At 62.3% G+C, this 18,686-nt stretch overlaps 2 protein-coding genes across 4 annotated transcripts; one reads left to right on the top strand and one right to left on the bottom strand.

Moving 5' to 3' along the window:
• The first annotated feature begins 1,286 nt into the window (after positions 1-1,286).
• Positions 1,287-6,182, top strand: FPGS (folylpolyglutamate synthase). Of its 3 annotated transcripts, none has more exons than XM_069032181.1 (15): positions 1,287-1,385; positions 2,348-2,476; positions 2,582-2,635; positions 2,752-2,816; positions 2,894-3,008; positions 3,101-3,178; positions 3,474-3,535; positions 3,638-3,740; positions 3,820-3,897; positions 3,967-4,114; positions 4,194-4,292; positions 4,473-4,623; positions 4,724-4,799; positions 5,132-5,198; positions 5,295-6,182. In XM_069032181.1, exons 1-15 carry the CDS (start codon positions 1,287-1,289, stop codon positions 5,711-5,713), a joined length of 1,743 nt encoding a protein of 580 aa, XP_068888282.1. In that variant the 3' UTR covers positions 5,714-6,182. The 3 variants fall into 3 exon arrangements, with proteins under 3 accessions (XP_068888282.1, XP_068888284.1, XP_068888283.1); XM_069032183.1 differs by lacking the exon at positions 1,287-1,385 and adding an exon at positions 1,520-1,590; XM_069032182.1 differs by lacking the exon at positions 1,287-1,385 and adding an exon at positions 2,133-2,232.
• ENG (endoglin) lies at positions 6,039-17,681 on the bottom strand. Its single transcript, XM_069032180.1, is given in 16 exon segments — positions 6,039-6,663; positions 7,089-7,190; positions 7,262-7,325; positions 7,532-7,777; positions 7,869-7,979; positions 8,081-8,125; positions 8,431-8,568; positions 8,701-8,843; positions 8,930-9,104; positions 9,344-9,473; positions 9,629-9,785; positions 9,979-10,141; positions 10,716-10,850; positions 12,982-13,139; positions 17,166-17,357; positions 17,360-17,681. Coding segments are annotated over 16 exon segments (2,400 nt in total). The 3' UTR covers positions 6,039-6,544.
• Between the last annotated feature and the right edge of the window lie 1,005 nt (positions 17,682-18,686).

The following is an 18,686-nucleotide window of genomic DNA, read 5'->3' as shown; positions in this document are numbered from 1 at the left end:
TGCTTTCTTCATTGCAAACCACGATTGGGAGTCATACTGGATACACCCAACCTGCTGTGGGCAAGCACTGGCCTGTGCCTGAGGTGAGACCTGCCCTGCTGTCTGCAGGGATTTCAGGATAGTGTGGCAGGGCTGGGCACACTGTGCTGGGAGCAGGGGGACACTCATGTGTCCCCTGCTCTCTCCTGGAGCTCTTTGCATGAGAGACTACAAGACCACTGCCTTCTTTGGGTGCAGTGACTAGCCTGACACACTGGGATGACCTGTGCACACCTTATGCCAGAACTTGTCAGGATCAATTCATAGAGAGCAAGTGATCCTCCACAGCTGCTCTTTGCACAGTTTCCCATGGCTGTCAGCTGTAGCCAGCCATCTTCTCCCTGAACCCCATAGATGCCAGATCCCAAGAGTCAACATGGGCAGCTGGTGATAGCATTTGGCACTTGGCAACTTGTCTGTTAACAACTGACAAAAGCCATGTCGTGGGTAGTGTAAGGTCACGTGAGGAAGCAGTGGTGAGTGGGGCTGTTCTCAGGATAAAAAATGGGCATGATAAAAGACATGTACAAGGTACGTCTCTCTGTCTTGGTTTTGGGCTCTGAAACTGTCTGTTTGCAGGGGGGACGACTTTGTTTCTTTGGAAAAATAGTCAATTATGAGCAATAAGCCAGGTGACTTGTGCCGTTGTGGATAAACATGGTCCTATCCCAAACAGCTGGTGTGAACCTCCTGTCGCTGTGTTGCCTAAATGGACACAGCAGTGCCTGCACGACAGCACCTGGCCTTCCCGAGGGCACTTCGGGCTCGGGCACCCTAAGCCCCCTGTCCTGCTCCTGGGCAGCCGGTGGTGGGGGAGAGCGGGTCAGCGCAATCAGCGCTGCGGCGGATGAACACATCCGTACCGTTGCCACGAGCAGAGGAGGCTGCTACGGGCAGCCTGGGGGCTCCGCTGGCACCGAGAGGGCGCGGTGCTGCCGGGCGGGGGCTGCGGAGGTGCGGGGGGTCCCTGTGCCCCGGCTTGGGCGGTGGGGGCTGTCGGGCTGTGTCCCTGTGCTGACGGGTTGTGCCTGATGCTACGTCCTCGTCCTCTCCCTGTCCCTGTCGGGCCCCCCGTGCCGCCCCTGCCGCGGTGTCGGGATGGTCGCGGGGCGCCCGCCGCTCCCGCCTCCCTCGCTCCCGGCGCGCCCGTTGCAAAGATGGCGGCGGTGGCGTCCCGGGGGGGGAGGCCCCGCCCCTTCTGCCGGCGGCGCGCGCGGTTGGCGCGGGGCGGCGCGCGCGCGGCGGGGATGGTGGCGCGGGGGCTGCGCGCGCTGCGCGGGGCGCTGCGGGCCGGGGGGCGCCGCTTCGGCACGCGCCCCGCGCGCGCCCCCGCCATGGACTACCAGGTACTGCGCGGGGCCGCGCACCGGCCGGGGCACGGGGCCGCGATGGGGCTCCGGTGCCGCGCGGGGCGGCAGAGACACCTCCCCTCCCGACCCCCTCTGCCGCCGCCTCCCGCAGCCCCGGGCCGTGCCGGCTACCGCGCGCCACGTGTCTTCGCTTCCTGCTCGGGTCACCCCGCAAAGCGCCGTGCCCCGTGGCAGCAAGCGGGTGAGCCCGGCCGGCAGCGGCAGCCGCTCCGGTAGCCACGGCGTGTCCCGGCCGCACGCGGCTGCGCCTGCTGTCGTGGGGGGAGATGGCGGTTCCCGGCGTGGGCGGGAGCGGTCCCGCTCCGCAGAGCTGGAAGCGCCATCGGTGCCAGTGCCACTGTCCGGTGGGCCAGGGTCCGGCTGCCTGGGTGGAGTGTCCCCACACTGGGGACGTGGGTTGGTGCCATGCCAGGTCCCCCCTGCAGCACACGGCGTTGCAGCGCCAGGCTCACGTCCCCTTGGCGTGGGTTTGGGGGGCTCGGTGACCTCTTGTCCCAGGTGCCCCGTGCAGGTGCAGCGTTGCTGCTTCGTTAGCGCCGCTCATTAAACACCGGCAGGATGGGTGCGCACTGGAGCGCTGCCCGTTCCCGCCGGCGGCGACCTTGTCCCACTGGGCAACCGTGGGTGCCGGCGCTGGGCTGTGCTGTGCCCCACCGCGGGGCCAAGGGGCACCTGGGGAGGGGCGGGTAACCTCTGCCCGCCCATAAGTAGCCTGTCCCCGTGACAAGGTCTGGTGCTGCCGGCACGTTTCCGCGGCACCATGGCGGAGATGGTGCCGGCGTGGGTGACCAATGACACCGCCGAGGGGACTGAGCCTGAAGGGGTGGGTTAGGGTGCAGCGGGGTCTGGGCAGACTGGCCCCTGGTGCTGTGGGGGTTTGCACGGCCCCAAGGCTGCGGTGATGGGCACCATCCTGATTACTCTGGGCGTCTTTCCAGGATGCAATCCGGATGCTCAACACCCTGCAGACCAATGCCAGCTACCTGGAGCAGGTGAAGCGGGAGCGTGGTGACCCCCAGGCCCAGCTGGAAGCCATGCAGGGCTTTTTGGAGAGGAGCGGACTGAAGGTGAAGGGCTGATCCCCGTCCCTGTTCCCCCTGTCCTGTCAGCAGTGCCACCATGCTTGACACTGGCTGCCATGGGGGTCTCACAGGGTGGTTGAACTCTTACAGGTCGAGGACCTGGATCGACTGAACATCATCCACGTCACGGGGACGAAGGGCAAGGTGAGGCGGGTGGGTGGTGCTGTGGGGGATTGGGGGGCTGAGGGGGGGCTGCTGGTGTCCATTGCTCTGTTTGCCCCTGCTCTGGAGCAGGGGGTTTAACACCTCTGTCTCCTCAGGGCTCAGCGTGTGCCTTCACTGAATGCATCCTCCGCAGCTACGGGCTGAAGACGGGCTTTTACAGGTGGGCATGGGGGTCAGGAGGGTTTTGAGGGGCCAGTGGAGCTGTGCCTAACTCTTCCTCCTGCTGTGTACCCCCAGCTCCCCCCACCTCGTGCAGGTGCGCGAGCGGATCCGCATCAATGGGCAACCCATCAGCAAGGACCTCTTCAACAAGTACTTCTGGCTGGTCTATAACCGCCTGGAGGAGACCAAGGTGGGGGCAGCAGGGTTTGTGGGGGTAGTCCCTCCCTTGGGTCCCCTGCTTCCAGAGCCATGTGCTCACCCTCACCCTGCTCTGCCTGGCAGGACCCAGTGCATGCCAGCATGCCGGCGTATTTCCGCTTCCTCACCATCATGGCTTTCCACGTCTTCCTGCAGGAGAAGGTCAGTGGTGGTGACCTCCCGCTTGTGACAGAGATGTCAGGTTGGTGGGGACCTCAGGGAGGGGGGATGTGGGATCCAGCCCTCACTTGGGGCAGAATTTGTGTGGGTCAGGCTATTGTGGCTGTAAACAGGGGATGCAGTGCCAGGTGCATGAGTCTCCCACACATAGGGGGGTGTGCTTAGGTGTGTGTTTGGAAGGGGTGGTGGCAGGGACCCATCTCTACCCACATCCCTGAATCCATGGGGATATATGCTGCTGGTGGCTCTGATGGCTCCAGTGTCCCCGTGTCCCCAGGTGGACCTGGCAGTGGTGGAAGTTGGCATTGGCGGCACCTATGACTGCACCAACATCATCAGGTAGGAGCTGGCAGGGCTGAGCCTATCCCTAGGGCTGCCAGGGCCTGATGTCCCCACAGTGGAGGGCAGAACAGCAGGGAAACTGCCGTGCTGCATCCCCAGGGCACCGGTGGTCTGTGGGGTCTCCTCCCTGGGCATCGACCACACCAGCATCCTAGGGGACACCTTGGAGAAGATTGCCTGGCAGAAGGGGGGCATTTTTAAGGTAAGGAGACCTGGTCTTCTCTCTCTTGTGTTTTTGGGGTGTGTTCCCCCATGTCCCTAAGCACCCCGATCCTTCCCAGCCAGGTGTGCCGGCATTCACTGTGGCGCAGCCGGAGCGGCCGCTGGAGGTGCTGAGGGAGCGAGCCCAGGAGCGGAAGGTGAGTTGGTGGCAGGGGCGTGGATGAGGGGTGCCCCATGGCGGGGGGCTCAGCCTCCTCTCCCCGCAGTGTCCCCTCTACCTCTGCCCAGAGCTGGATGACTTCGAGGAGGGCTGCCGGGCGCTGGAGCTGGGGCTGGCGGGTGCCCACCAGCGCTCCAACGCTGCCCTGGCCTTGCAGCTGGCGCGGATGTGGCTGCAGCGCCGCGGCTGCCAGGGTAAGGTGGGGGGACGGGGACAGGGGGCCTGACCCCACCAGGGCCCCTGAGGTCTCAATGGGATACCTGTCCTCCCTAGCTCTCGGGGAGCTGAAGGAGGTGTCGCCGAGCACCAAGCTCGTGGGGAGGCCAGTGCCAGTGGCGCCTGCCTTCCAACTGACTGATGCCATGATTCAAGGTGCAGTATGGTCATGCTGGGACCCCCCATCGCCGTGTCACAGGGCTTAGCGGGTCCATGCTGGACCCCAGCCACTGCCGTGTGTGCTGGAGGGCACAGTCTGCCCCACACTGGATCCCCATGGGGATGCCGGTGTTGGGGAAGGTATGAGGGTCCCAGCCATGCCCTGTGTTCCCCCAGGCCTGCGGGACACAGAGTGGCTGGGCCGGACTCAGGTGCTCTCCCATGGCCCCGTGACGTGGTACTTGGACGGAGCTCACACCACCAGCAGCATCCAGGCCTGTGTCCGCTGGTTCCGCCAGGCCGCCCTCAACCAGGACAAGCCCCATGAGTAAGGAAAGGATGCAAGGGGACGACGCACGTTGTGGGGGTGTGGTGGTGGTGCTGGAGGTCCCCTGGGGGCATGGGCCACCTGCCCTTTCTCCCTGCAGTGGTTCTGAGGTGCGTGTGCTGCTCTTCAATGCCACAGGCGACCGGGACACGGCGGCACTGCTCAAGCTGCTGGTGGTGAGGTTTGGGGGGCACGGGGGGGTCACTGTGCCTGGATGCCTGGATTCTTTGCCTGTCTTGGGACCCATTTTGCTGTGGGTTCAGGGAGCCGCGAGGTGGAGCTGGCACCCTGTATGTCTGTCTGTCTGTCTGCCCACCCTGCTGTCCCGGGGTGTATCCCACCTCAGCTCCCCCCTGCAGGGGTCTCATAGCCCTGGGTGTGGGGAAGGGACTTGGATCACCCCCTGCCCCATCCCCTGTAACCCCACTGGTGTGGGACTGGTCCCAGTGGAAATCCCATGGGTGGGTCCTGAGGGTTTCCACAGTGCTGATTCCTCCTGTCTCTGCAGCCCTGTCACTTCGACTACGCTGTCTTCTGCCCCAACTTCATGGAGGTGTCGGTGGCCAACAACGCAGGTGAGTGCTGGGGAGACAGGGTCTCCCACAACCCCCCATCCTGATCCCTCCCCAGCTCCCCCTGCAATCCCTGACTGCTGTCCTCATCACTTCCAGACCAGCAAAACTTCAATGTGACGCTGGAGAACGCCCTGACCCGCTGCCTGGAGAACCAGCGGACGTGGACAACGCTCCTGGAGGAAAAAGTGGGCCAGGACCCCTGGCTCCCATCTCCCCTGTGGGTGGGGGGGCTGCTGCAGCCCCGAGGCTCCCTGCTCCTGGTGCCCCCAGCCCCACGCCCGCTCAATTCCCCAGCCCTCGTGTTCCCGTGCCTGGCCCAGGCGCTGCAGTGGGTAGCACAGGGCCGGGACCCCCATCTGGCAGCCCCCACAGCCTCGGGGGCTCACCCCCACCCCGCAGCCAGCAGTGGGGCTGTGCTGCTGCGGGAGGCAGCCGTTGTCCATGTCCTGGTAACCGGCAGCCTGCACTTGGTGGGGGGGGCCCTCCGGCTGCTCGACCCTGCACTGTCCCAGTAATGGGGGACAGGGCTTTGCACCTCTGTTTACTTGAAGCAACAATTTTGCCCCCATTGATGCTCAGAGGCATCTGGAGGGCACGTGGGACCTCCCCACCCCATCCTGGCTTGGCTGTTTTCACCCCAGTGCCTTTTGCCTGTGCCCTTCCCAGGACACTGTCCATGGGGGGATGCTCCTGGCTTCCATCCCCGCCCTAGTGAGACTGACTGGGGGGACTCCCAGGGTTTGGGGGGCTGCCTCAAGCTGTGATGAGGTCCCAGTGCCTGGGGGGCTGGTAGGTGGGAGCCTCAAGCTGTGGCAAGGCTTGGCATCAGGGCGCGATTAATTTAACATAGGGAAGATTTTTATTATTGATAAGAGTTTGTAACTTGGACAGGGAGCTGGGGGCGTGGTGGGTTCTGCCCGTTGTTCTGTGGGAGGGCAGCAGCCTCGCACCATCCTCCACAAATAAACCTCTTGCTGCTCCCAAGGGTGCCTGCTGCCTTCTAGGGGGGATGCAGGAAGGGCACGGGGGTCACCCCAAGTGCTGGGGCATGTCCAGGGGGCACCCACTTCTTCCCCCCCCCATTTGATGGGGAGCCTTGTGGGAGGCTTTGGCAATAGCTGCTCTTTCTGCCTCCCCACTGCAGCGGGGGACCCCAGGGGGGTTGCAGGGTGCCCCCCCCCGGCATGGGCTGCCCTCAGGGGGCCAAAGCATTCACTGAATGAGTAATGGAGGCCCCCTCTGGGCTCGGCCTGAGGTTTGGGGCAAAAAATCAGCTTAGTGGCACTGGGGTGGGTCCCTAAGTCCGTTGGCCGGGGGCTGCGTGGGCTCAGGGGGTCCCAGGGGCGTCAGGCCATGCTGCTGGTAGAGCAGGGGGTGCTCTGGGTGCTGCCGATGCTGTGGTTGGTGCTGCTGCTCTCCGAGGCCGGCGCCGTGCTGGAAACCGGCTGCAGTTTGGAGATGGGACCTGGCTCACCGCCCGCCACGGGGAAACACCAAGGGGAAACCACACTCAGGGCAAACAGTGGTGGCCTTGGCTCAGTCCCATGGGACCTTCCAGCCCTCATACACAAACCCTCATGGATCACTCCCCAGCTGGCCCCACAGCCCCTAGGATGGAGATGAGCATGGGGCACCAGGAGCAGGAGTGAGGGCAGATGGCAGAGGGGCCTCCAGTCAAGTAGGAGGGACCCTGAGGAGCTGTAGACACCTGGAGCAGGGTTATTCCCCTATAGCATTGCCAGGACTGTACAGATGAGGGCAGTGGAACAGCCTGGTCTCTGGCTCACCTGGGGACTTTGGCCAGGAGGGATAAATGGGCAACCCAGTAAGGTACATGCATGTGGCACCCCCATCCCACTACGGGGGTCCCCAGGGGTGGTGGATACTCACGGGTGTGTGAGTAGATGTACCAGAGCCCAGCAGTGAGGAGTGCCCCGATGAGGAAGGCACCAAAGGTGATGCCCAGGACAGCGGCCAGCCCCAGCCCACGGTCTGTGGGGGGATGAGACTGTCAGCACTGCCACTCCTATTCCCACTGACCACCTCCCTTGCCCTGAACTTACAGCTGAGCGGCCGCCAGGCATCCTTCACTGTCACCTCCAGGACCTTCTCGAAGATAGTGTCATTCTGTGGAGGTGGAGGTTGGGGTGAGAGGGGGAAGATATGCACCCCTATAGGGTGACAGAGCTGGGGGCCCCCAGGCTTTTTGTGGACCGGGGAATGCTGCTTCTGGATCCATCACCCAATGGTGTGGGACAAACCCATCAGGCTACTACCGCCGATGGGGACCAGCATGGTGGCATCACAGGGTGGGGGGGGGGGGTTACACTGACCTGCAAGCCAGCCTTGCACTTGAGCATGGCAGAGAAGGGAATGTGTCCATCCTCAGGAATGGTGTAGGTGAAGCGGAAGCGCCAGACCTTTCTCCCATGGCTGCTGGGAGGGCCCTCCAGCATGGCCACCCCGGCGCCACGGGCCTCCCCACCCTGCACCAGCAGCACTGGCTCCTTCCCTGAGGCCACCAGCCAGCACTCCTTCAGCTGCAGGTCGGCTGGGTGATCCATCCACCGCATGGACGCCTGCGTGGGGTGGGAATGGGGCACGCCGTCATGGTCACTGGCCCAGAGATGGCTGGACTGCCCAGCCTGGGCACCGGGACAGTGGCAGTACCTGCACAAAGGCCTCCTTGTTGATCTCCAGCTCCGTCTGTGGTGCCTCAAAGGCAGCGGTGGGGAAAAGGCGCAGGAAGAGCTCCCGCGGGATCTTGCACTGGAAGCCCACCTGCAAGAGGGGGCAGAACTGAGGGGACACCCAGCACCCAGCCGACAGTGACACTGGCACTTTCTTCCACCCCTGGGCACAGCGGGAAACCCAGCCCTTACCCGCACACTCCGGAGCACTGCATCCTTGGCCAGGCTGAGGATGAGCTGCAACAAGGCAGAAAGGTTGGGTCAGTCAAGTGGTCCCCATTGCTGGGGTCTGTTTTCGGGATGGGATGGGATGGGATGGGATGGGATGGGATGGGATGGGATGGGATGGGATGGGATGGGATGGGATGGGATTGTCCCACCCACACACTCCCCCTCCATCTCAGCCCTGGGATGCAGCATGATATTTCCAGCCATGCAAAAGCAAGGAGGTCCTGGTGGAGAAGCCCCAATGGCAATCACTGAAGCTCTCATGGTCCATCAGTGGGGTTGGGGGCAACACCCCCAGCCAGCCCCCCTCTCACCTCATTGTTGGCATAGCCCCTGCCCTCCAGTGAGGTGCCACAGTGGCTGAGGGGGCTTTTCAACATGAAGTGGGTGGCATTTTTCTCTGCCTGGCAGCTGATGTCCCTCAGGGTGATGTTCACCACATCCTTGATGGGCTGGGAGGAAAGCACACTGTAGTCATCCACCGACTGGAGACAGCCCCATGCCACCCACCTCAAGCACCCAGAGGAAAATGCAACTTCTGAGTGATGTTGGTGGACATTGGGACCTCTCTTCACACTCCTCACCTCCAGGTAGGACCTGATGATGACGATCTCCATGGTTTCATCTGTGCACTTCCAGGGCTTGAGTGTGAGCAGCACCTGGTGGGGCAAGTCTGGGGGCTGCGTGATGACAAGGGGGGTGGTTGTCACAGGTGTCTTGGCCATCTCTGCAGGACAGGAAGATGAGTGGGGGGCTGAGTGGGAGTGGTGGGAGCCCCCATCCCGCCCAGCCCTGGGGTGCCGGAGGCCTCACCATGCCCCTGGATCTCCAGGCTGATGTGGGTGCTGGCAGGGATGGAAGAGTAGGAGGCAATGACACTGTAGTTCTTCTCGAAGGCTTTAGCGATGAGGTCCTGCTCTGTGTCAGGCAGGAGATCCCCACGCAACAGTGCTGGGAATAAGGGCACCATCCTGTAACTCCCAGAGACCTGCAGTGAGGAGGAAAGGGGGGAAGCACAGAGGGGCTAAGGGGAGACCGGATAGCCAGGGGTGCATGAGGCAGGGTTCATCCCAGTTATGAGGGCTTGCAGCAAGGGGGCTGCCACTTCCTCATGTCTAATGTCTCCAAGTACCCTCCTGCCACCCTCCCCATGCCACCAGCATCTCCTGGGCACCTGGCAGACCCCTTGGTGGGGGTGGTGGGGAAGACACGTTCCCCTCAGCCTACCAGTAACTGGGTCTGGCATTTCAAGGAGAGGGACCAGGTGAAGTTGGCCTTGCTCTGCAGGATGAGCATCTGGTTGCCGACAGATTTCTCAGGACAGCTCAGAGACAGGTTCACCTCTTTGATGGGGGAGCTGCAAAACCATAAGACCTCCCTTCTCAGCATTCCACACCAACAGGTCCCACATCCAACTCGGGATGTGGGGCTCTGCCTTTGAGACACCCTAACACTTTCCCAAGTATCTCCAAGCATATCCCACCACCTGTCCCACTGCTGGCACTGTGGTACCTGGGCTCCGACTGCAGATGGACGATGTGAGCAGCCCTGGAACTCTGGGCATCACTACGTGAGCAGCTCTTCACCCCGTGGAAGAAGACCTCAGTCTCAAGGTGCAGAACGGCATTGAAGTGCTCCTGGGGAATGCATTCTGGAGGGCTGCGGGCATCTGTGTAGGCAGTGGGGTCATCTAAGTCAAACTGGGCTCAGGGGGTGAGGAGATGCTCAGGGCCAGGGGCATCAGTCCCCATGGCATCTCCCCGGGGGAAGGTGCTTTGCCCCAGGAGGTTGTTACCCTTCTGGAGCAGGAAGATCATTGCTGCCCACTCCAGCCCCCCAGTGCTAGCCCCAGCCTCACGCACCTTCTCCCAGGTGGAGCTGGACCCTGCGGGGGTCCTGCAGCTCACTGTACGATGTGATGCCCCCGTAGGTAGCCAGAGCCCAGGCCAGCAGCTGCTCCTTGCTGGAGACCATGGATGGCTCAGGGTTTCGTGCTCCGGTGGTCTCCGGGCTGAGGTGGGCATCCTGTGGGCCAAGTGACAGCCTAAGCCAGGGTGAGGGGCAAGGTGCATCCCTCCCTTACACAGGCTGGCATGGGAAAGCAAGGAAAACCTTTCCCCACAGTGTGCAGGGTACAAATGTGAACCCTATAACAGGTGAGTATCCCTGGAGCCTGGGCTGGGGGTCACCCTGGATGAATGGGGATTTTCGGGGCCATGAGCTGGGAGCAGCGAGAGCAGCCAGCGGCACGTGGAGGGCTCAGCCCACTTTATTATTAGCCACAAACAAAGCAGGAGGTTTATTTTGCTAACAAAGCGCCTGACCCCGGCTCAGCTCGCTGGAGCCAAACCCCATCTCTGACCTTCCTCCCGCCGGCCGGAGGAAATGGGAGCTTTTTCCAGCCCTGTGCGTCATTCCCTGCCTGGCCAGCCCAGTGCTCGGCGCCGCCAGCAATGGTCAGGAGCATCCCCTCCTCCCTGAGGCACCACAAGCATCGTGTCTGGTAATCAGGGGGACCAGTGACACCCTTAAACATCCCCATGGATGGCCCCAGCCCTGCTGCCCCCTGGGATTGCTCCCGATGGGCTGTGGCACTCACGGTGTGGATGGTCAGGTTTGAGCACGGGGAGGTGATGTTGGCAGAGCAGCGGGCGCAGAGGAGAACAAGCACTGCTGACCGGTTGCAGGTATCATCTCGTGGAGTGGCTGTTACCATCAGTGGGACAGGAGAGGCCTGGGGTGGAAGAGGAGAGTGTCACCTTCCTGGCCACCAACTGCTGTCACCTTGCTGGCTGCCCCCTGGAGCCAGAGGGAGCAGGGAGAGACCTCAGGCTGGCCCTGAGGATGAGCCAGGCAAGAGGCAGCCATGGGTGGGTTTAGGGGGCAGGGATGCCACATGGGTGTGTACCCACACTGGCGGGGGCAAACACTCCCTGGCTCCCCTAAGCAAGGGACCAGTGGTATCCCCACCTGGAAGATGATGGTATCCCCACACCGGTGTCCAGGACACCCCCCATAGTGGGGTCTAGGCACCCCCTTCTTAGGGACCAGGGCATCCTTGAGTTAGAGACGAAGTAATCTCTGCAGTGGGTATGAGGGGGTCACCCCGCTGTGGACTGGGGTATCCCCACACTGAGGACTGGAGCATCTCTACACTGGGCTAGGGCATCTCCACCCTGGGCACTAGAGCATCCTCACTGTAGGTACTGGGATGTCTCCCACTGAAGACTGGAGAATCCCCACCCTGGCCACTGGGACAGTCCCCTGGCAGGTTTCCCAGCCCTATCCCAGCATGGTGCAGCTGCTCCAGGCTCAGGTGCATCCATACTGGTGTGCAGAGATGCCTGGGCACAGTGGTGGCACACAACATTGCTTGTGGCTAGCACTCCCTGGTTGCCTCCAGCCAGAAATCCGGATGGGGAAGTCAAAACTCCAGGTGCTAAGTTTGGCAACTGCTGCCTGAATAACAGCTCTCAAAGTTCTGAGCCAGGCAGTGGGCAGAGAAAACCAGCCGGGGACTGGGTGGGTGGATGCTGTTGCCAGTGCCAGGCACAGGGCTGGTGGGATGAGGCTGTGGGCATCCCAGCCTGGCCATGGCCCCGTGGCAAGCGTGGGTGGCCAGGGACCCTGGGTGGCCCCGAGCACTGGGGAGGAGCTGGTGGCGGCTGTTTTTCCTGCCGCGTGTTTTGTGGCACTCCATTGTTTGGCTGCGCGAGTGGCGGGAGCCTCGGCGCTCCCCACCGCCGCCTTTTCGGTTATTTTTTTCTTTTTCTTCTCCTTTTTTTTTTTTCGTCGTGGGGATCTGCTTATAGAAAGCAGCTTCCAGTAATTCTTCTATAAGTGGAGCCGCGTCCCTGCCCAGCTTCCCCTGCGCGCCACAGGGCTCGGTGCCGCAGCCGTGACATCAGTGTGTGTCTCCTGTTGCCGCTGGTGACAACCCCGGGGCACCCCCAGCCCTGGCACTTATCCAGGATGCCAAGGCCAGGTCACACCAGGCTAGGCCAGAGGAGTCCTTGTAAAACCGACCCTCCCCAGTGCCTCCTGGCCTGGCTCCCCCTCTGCTCCAAAAGCAGAACTGGGAGAGCTGGGAGGTGGCAGAGAGGGGGGAGCGTGGCGCCGGGTGGCCCAGGGCTGGGCCAAAATCAGGTGCTGGGCCCCAGCCCGCTTGAGAGAAGCCAGGCTGTCCTACAGAGCTGCCATGCAAACCCATGCGCTGGTGCAAACCCACCCAACAGTGCCAGCCAGTACCAGCGCCAGCCCTGCCACTGCCCTGCACCATCCTTGCCCCAAAGCACCCACAGTGTGGTTATAACCCCTTGGTACAGCCATGCCAGCATTGGCAGACAGGTTTCTGCTTGCCACTCCTTCCTCCATCCCTCCCTTCATCCCTCCTTCCATTTCTTCCTCCATCCTTCCCTCCATTCTACCTTTCATCCCTTCCTCCATTCCACGTTCCATCCCTCCCTCCTGCCCCAGTGTGGTCACCGCTGGGTACCCGTGGCTCTGCTCAGGTCCTGAGCCAGAACCAGCCCACGTTCCCCAGGGAAATGGAGTGTCCTGGGGTGTCCAGCACAGGAATATCTGCTTGGCAGCATGGGCTATTAAAGAATTTGTGTCTAAAGTCTTTAAAACCCCATCAGGGGCAGGCATGCCCATGGCTGTGCTTGGAGGAGAAGCTTGGAGAAGGTGCCATGGAGGAGGTTAATCCAGGTCCTTTCACTGCTCCTTAGTTAGAGGAAAGTGTTCACAGCTGGGACACCCTGCCTGCTGAGGACAGTGACAGGGTGACAGTGCTGTGGTGACAGTGTGAAGTGACAGTGTAAGGAGATGTTCTGGGGGGATGCACTGGGACCCCTCTCGCCCACCTTGGACCACCTGACGCTGAGGACATGGACTTCATGGCTAGTGTTCAGGGAGCTGTTGCTGACGCAGCCCCACGGCACCGTGCTGGTGGCATAGGAGAGGATGATGGGTGGCTCCGCTGTCACCGGCTGCAGGTCACAGCCCTCGGCTCTCCCGGGGCCTGAGAGGAAAACAAGAGACTGTCAGTCCCCGCCGCACGGATGTGGGGTGACACAACACGGGCTGACACGATGCGGGAGGGGGTTGAATGTCTGCGCCAGCGCCGGCACTGCCCCTGCAGCCTCAGCCCCCAGCCCGGCGTCAGCACGGCCCCACCGCCAGCACAGCACCCCCGGGACCATCTGCTACGTGTTTGCTCGGGGCCCGTCTGCCACAGCCAGCCCCCTCCGCAATCACGTTAATGACCCTTGGATCCGGGCTGGAAAAATCCACTGTCCCCGCTCGGCACTGCCGCGTGCCAAAACTCGCACCCAGCCGCCCAGAAGGCTGGGGCAGTTGCGGAAGCCCCCCCCCCCCCCCCGCATTCCTCCGCCGCAGGAAAATGGGAAGCGCAGGTATGGAAATGGCTGTAAAGCTCATCCTCCGCGGGCGCTGAGGCGTGAGCTTTGCCCCATCCCAAAGCCCCCGGCGGCGCGCGGCGAGCGGGGCCGGCCGGCGGCTGCCAAGGGAAATCCTGAGCGCAAACAGCCATTTGAAGGCCTGATCCTGTAAATCCCCACGTGCCTCGACAGTTTCCTCTGTCTCAGGCAGCCCTGTCTGTGGCCGGGCTGTCCTCAACTTGGCCCCGAGGAACCGTCTGCACCCATGGGTGCTCTCTTCCAGGGGGCTGGGCAAGATGGACCCCCGTGGTCACAGCTGGGGGCTTTCTATGGGGCCACAGTGCCTGGGATGCTGTGTTTCCTTTGGAGGTGGCCACTGAGCTCTATCCCTTCCCACTCCAGTTTTTCCCATCCCTGGCGGCTCCAGCCAATGCACAAGGAGATGTCTGGACTGCACTCCGGGTCCACCCAGCCACCCGCACTGGACTGCGGCTAGAGGGTGTGATGCTCCAGGTCACTGAGTTTTTGGGATGCAGCACCTGTCAAAGGGCCACTCATTCCAAGTCATGCCCATCATAGTGTCCCTGACATGCATCTCACCATTGGGGTGGCCTGGCTGTGGTGGCGGGGTCATGGCACAGACCCCTGGTGACGCTGCTGTGGGCCCACTTATTGTCCAACGCTTCCTCCCCCCAGAATGGCGGCCGTGTGGCCGGCAGCATCGGGAGGAAGATAAACAGCCGCTTATCTGGGCGCCACAGGCTGTGTACCTCTTCCCTTCCACTCCTGCCCTGACGGCACTGGGCATGGCTGTGTGGCCTCGGTGCTGCTGGGCAGAGGACAGGCAGCTCGTCACTCCTTGGGCAGCATCTTGCTGGGAGGTCAGGCAGGGCTGGGGGCCGTGGCTGGGCTCACCCCTGGCGCAGGGCAAGGATGCCAGCGGAGGGGATGCGGGGCAGCGGTGCCAGTTGGGCACTGTCTGTCCCTGGGGAAAGCAGCGGGCTCCAGCATTATGTCAGGATCAGATAAGGGGGCTCAGCTGGGCCGCTGGGGCGATCAGATAAGGGCACTGTTATTTTTGTAGTCCAGGAAAGGGAAAAAAAATTAAAAGGAAGAAAGAAAGAAAATCCATTTTATGTTTTTCCAACCTGCACTCTCCCTTGCTTTGGTGCAGCTGAGATCAGGGAATGGGGATGATCCCGCTGTGGCTCCCCCGTGGGTCAGGGGCTGGGGGGGCAATTCCTGGGGTTTTGGGAGCAGATGAAAGGCCTGGGCAGAGAGCAACACCGGGGTGGGGGGCACAGGTCAAGGGTGGCTCTGGCGGCGCAGGATGCCCATGGGATGGGCAGTGACACTTTGGCACCCTTGCATCCGGCTGTGTTGCCTCAGCACTTGTGTAATGTGCTGATCCCGGTCAGGAATGGGGATGGCCCTGCACTGAAAACCTGAGAAGGAATTCTCATCCTCTGAGCCACCGCTGGCTGTTGGACCATGCTGAGGTGGCACTGGGGCTCAGATGATGGGGTGGATGGGTCCAGGCTTTAGGCCTGACACAAGCCACATCATTCCTGCCACTCTCTAAGTCAGACAGGTGCCAAGAAGTCTCTCCTCAGACATGGGAGGGGATGACCCAGAACATGCTCACCCCATGGGGAGCAGTGCTGGCCCCTGTCGAGGGGGCACAAAGTCCCTCACCTCTGGAAGCTGGTTGTGTCTGTAAGACACCCTGACAGTGCACCCACCAAGAGCACCCCAGTCCCACATCACTGCACCCACCATGGACATCCCAGTCCCATAGCACTGTGCCCACTGTGGGCATCCCGGTTCCATGGCACTGCACCCGCTGTGGGCACTCCCAGCCCCAGAGGTTCCTGTGAGGAAGAAGCGGCACCTGGACAAGATGTGAGTAGCACAGGTAGGCAGGGTGGGGACCATATGGCACAGCTATGCAGGACATGGACCATATAGCACAGATACTCAGGATGGGCACCATATGGCACAACTACCTAGGACAGTGGCAATATGGCACAGGCATATAGGATGGGCCTCATATAGCACAGCTGCATAGGTTAGGGGTGGTATGGCCATAGGAGATGGTCCATTTATATGGCAGAGTGACACAGGACAGGGACCATACAGACCCTATACAATAGGGACCGTATAGCTTCATCACATAGCACAGGGACTGTGTGCCACAGCTACAAAACATGGGGATCATATAGCACAGATAAATAGGACAGGAACCATAGGGACAGACACTCAGGGTGGGGACCACATGGCACAGCTATGTAGGACTCAGCCCATATTGCACAGCCCTGTTAGGGTATGTCTGGCACAGCCATATAGGATGGAGACTGTTGGGAACAAATACAAAGGTCATGGACACATGGCACTGCTACTCAGGACACAGGTGACATTGCACAGGCGTGTAGGATGGGGACCAGATGGCACAGCTGTGTGGTATAGGGACTATACATCACAGACAGGAAGGACAAGACCTCTGTGGCACAACGACACAGGATGTGGAGCATATGGCACAGTTATAGGATGGGGACTGTACAAGAAATCTACAGAGGACACAGACCTTACTGCACATCTACATAGGGTAGGGACACCATGGACTGCCATAGGGCAGGGACAGTGGCACAGCTATAGGATGGGGACCGAGCCTCACAGTTACACAGGACACAGGACTTACTGTACATCTACAAGGATGGGAACTGTATGGCACAACTACAGGGGACATGGCCCATATGGCACAGCCTCACTGGACAGGGACTGTCTGGCACAGCCATCAGACAGGGTTGTGATATGAGAGAGTGGGCATCAAGCCTGGCAGTGGGGCCACCCCAGCAGCACCCATGAGCACTGGTCCCCAAGGTGACCAGGAGGGACCAACCCAGCCAGGACACTCAGTGCCGCTGGCCCCAACCTCTCCAGGCAGCTGCTGCCTTTCCAGTTCCCTTCCCCTCTGTTGGTGGGCCATGTCCCTGAGTGCCCCAGGTCCCTCTCCCCCAGCTCCATCAGCACTGGCGTCCCTCCTCGAAATTCCCCCTGTGGCTTTGCAGGGATCTCAGGGTGGCTCTGACTGCTCTGAAGGCGGATAAGCCCCCAACTCCCGTATGAGGCTTTAAGGGTTTTTTTCCCCATTTCTCATCCCCTGCTCCATCCCCACGTCCAATGTAAGGTTTTAAGAGTTTTTTCCCATTTCTCGTCCCCACCTCCTGGTCAACCCCTCCATACTCCACAGTGCCGGGAAGCCACCAAAGCCACCTCAGACCCCCCGTGTGCCACCGTCTTGCTCGGGACTCAGCCACGGCGTCTTCAACACCTCCCACGCCCCGGTGACGCAGCCGGGATTTCGGGGGTCCCAGGGAGCGGCAGGGCTGTGCTGTGTGCGTTCCGGGAATCGGGGTGGGTTTGTCCCTTCCACATCGGAGCTGCTCCCCAAAATTTCCTCTCCCGGGGGGTTCCCGGGGGTGACACTGCCTGTGCGGGGACAGCCGGGACCCCTTTGGCCACCGACCCGGAGTAACCGGTGGGTGCCGCCGCGGCGGCTGTCCCGTCCCGAGGTCCCGTCCCGAGGTCCCATCCCGCGGGTCTCATCCCTGGGGTCCGGTTCCCTGGTGCCCCCCGTCCCCACTCACCCGGGCGGCCGAGCAGCGCCAGGAGCAGCGGCAGGAGCGGGACGGAGCGGGGGCCCATGTCCGCCTGCGGCCGCTCCCCGGGAGCCAGCGCCGAGTGCGGGCGGCGGCAGCGGCAGGAAACCGACTCCCTTCGGAGGAGGGTCCGCGGCGGAGGAAATGCCGCTGGCGGCGCTGGGGCCGGGCCGACGGGGCCGGGGGGGGCGGAGAGGATGGATCCCCCGTCCCCCGGAGGCGCCGTGCCTCAGTTTCCCCACAGCGCCGTGCGGAGCTGCACCTCCGAAGGGGCGCACTGGAAGCGCCCCAGGCGGGGGGAGGGCACTGGTACCCGGGGTAGGTGCCCCCAGGGACTCCCAGGGCTGGCACTACTGAGGGGAGGGACGGGACACAGGGGTTCTGGTGGGGTCCACCCACCCAACTTATTCCCGAGCTGCCCCCAGTGATGGGGATGAGGGCCTGCCCCAGGCCATGGGGACAGGCGCTGGCCCAGGCGATGGGGAAGAGGGCTGCCCCCGACATTCAGCTCCCACTGCTCCCAGCCAGCACCCTAGCAGGGCTAGTCTCAGGCTGGTGGGTGCCCCATGGCTCTGGACGCCCACTCTGGTGGGCAGGGGGAAGCCCCCGAGCACTACTGCCTGCCTTGCCTGTACCCTTGGCCCGGCCACAGATGGGGCTGCCCGGACACCCCTACCTGGCAGGTGGGCTTGGGGTCAGGAGATCCCTTGGGACAAGGGGGCCTGGGTGAGTGAGTCACGGGCAAGGGGGTCACAGCTGAGCACCGCCGAAGTGGGAGCCATGAGGTGGCTGGGGGAACCCCGGAACCCCCTTCCGCACTCCTGCCCCATTCCTCCCCACACCTCTCTGCTGGCCGAGGTGAGAGCCGGCACACAGTTATCAGTGGGGCTGGGACCCTCACGCCGGGGGTGGGCGCAGGTCCCCGGGGGTGGTTTTCATCTTGACTCACGGTTCACGGGCATGGGGACAGAACGGAACGTGCCAGGGAAGTCAGCGACGCCTGTCCCCAACAGCCAGGATGTCCCCGGAGATGTCGGTGACCCGGGATGAGCAGCAGCCATCTCCTATGACAGAGCACTGCCATCTCCTGGGGACCGCGGGGACGGGTGCTCACCCGGGGATGGGGACAGCGATGGGGACCGGGACATGGCACAGGATCCCCTGGCTCTCCCGCACCCCTCTCCCTGCAGTGACACCGCAGGACAACGACCAAGAGACCCTCGGTGATGGACACTGGGATGATGGCAACCACAGTGGGACAGAGGGAGGGTGACCATGATATGTGCAGCCCCCTGCACCCCATTCAGCCCAGCATCTTCCCCTCTTGCAGTATATGGGATGGCCTTGGGCTTTCAAACCAGAGGAAAAGCATCTAAACCCCAACACCAAGCACTAAGGGCAGTACTGGCAAGAAGGGCAGGGTCCGAGTCCCACTCCTTTGCCCTGGGGAAACTGAGGCATACTCACAGCACACTCAAAGAGGGCTGGAGGCACAAGAGAGATGGGTCT

The sequence above is a fragment of the Aphelocoma coerulescens genome, chromosome 17 (genome assembly GCF_041296385.1).
Source record: "Aphelocoma coerulescens isolate FSJ_1873_10779 chromosome 17, UR_Acoe_1.0, whole genome shotgun sequence".
Classification (NCBI taxonomy): Eukaryota; Metazoa; Chordata; class Aves; order Passeriformes; family Corvidae; genus Aphelocoma; species Aphelocoma coerulescens.
This window is presented reverse-complemented; position numbering and strand designations above follow the sequence as displayed.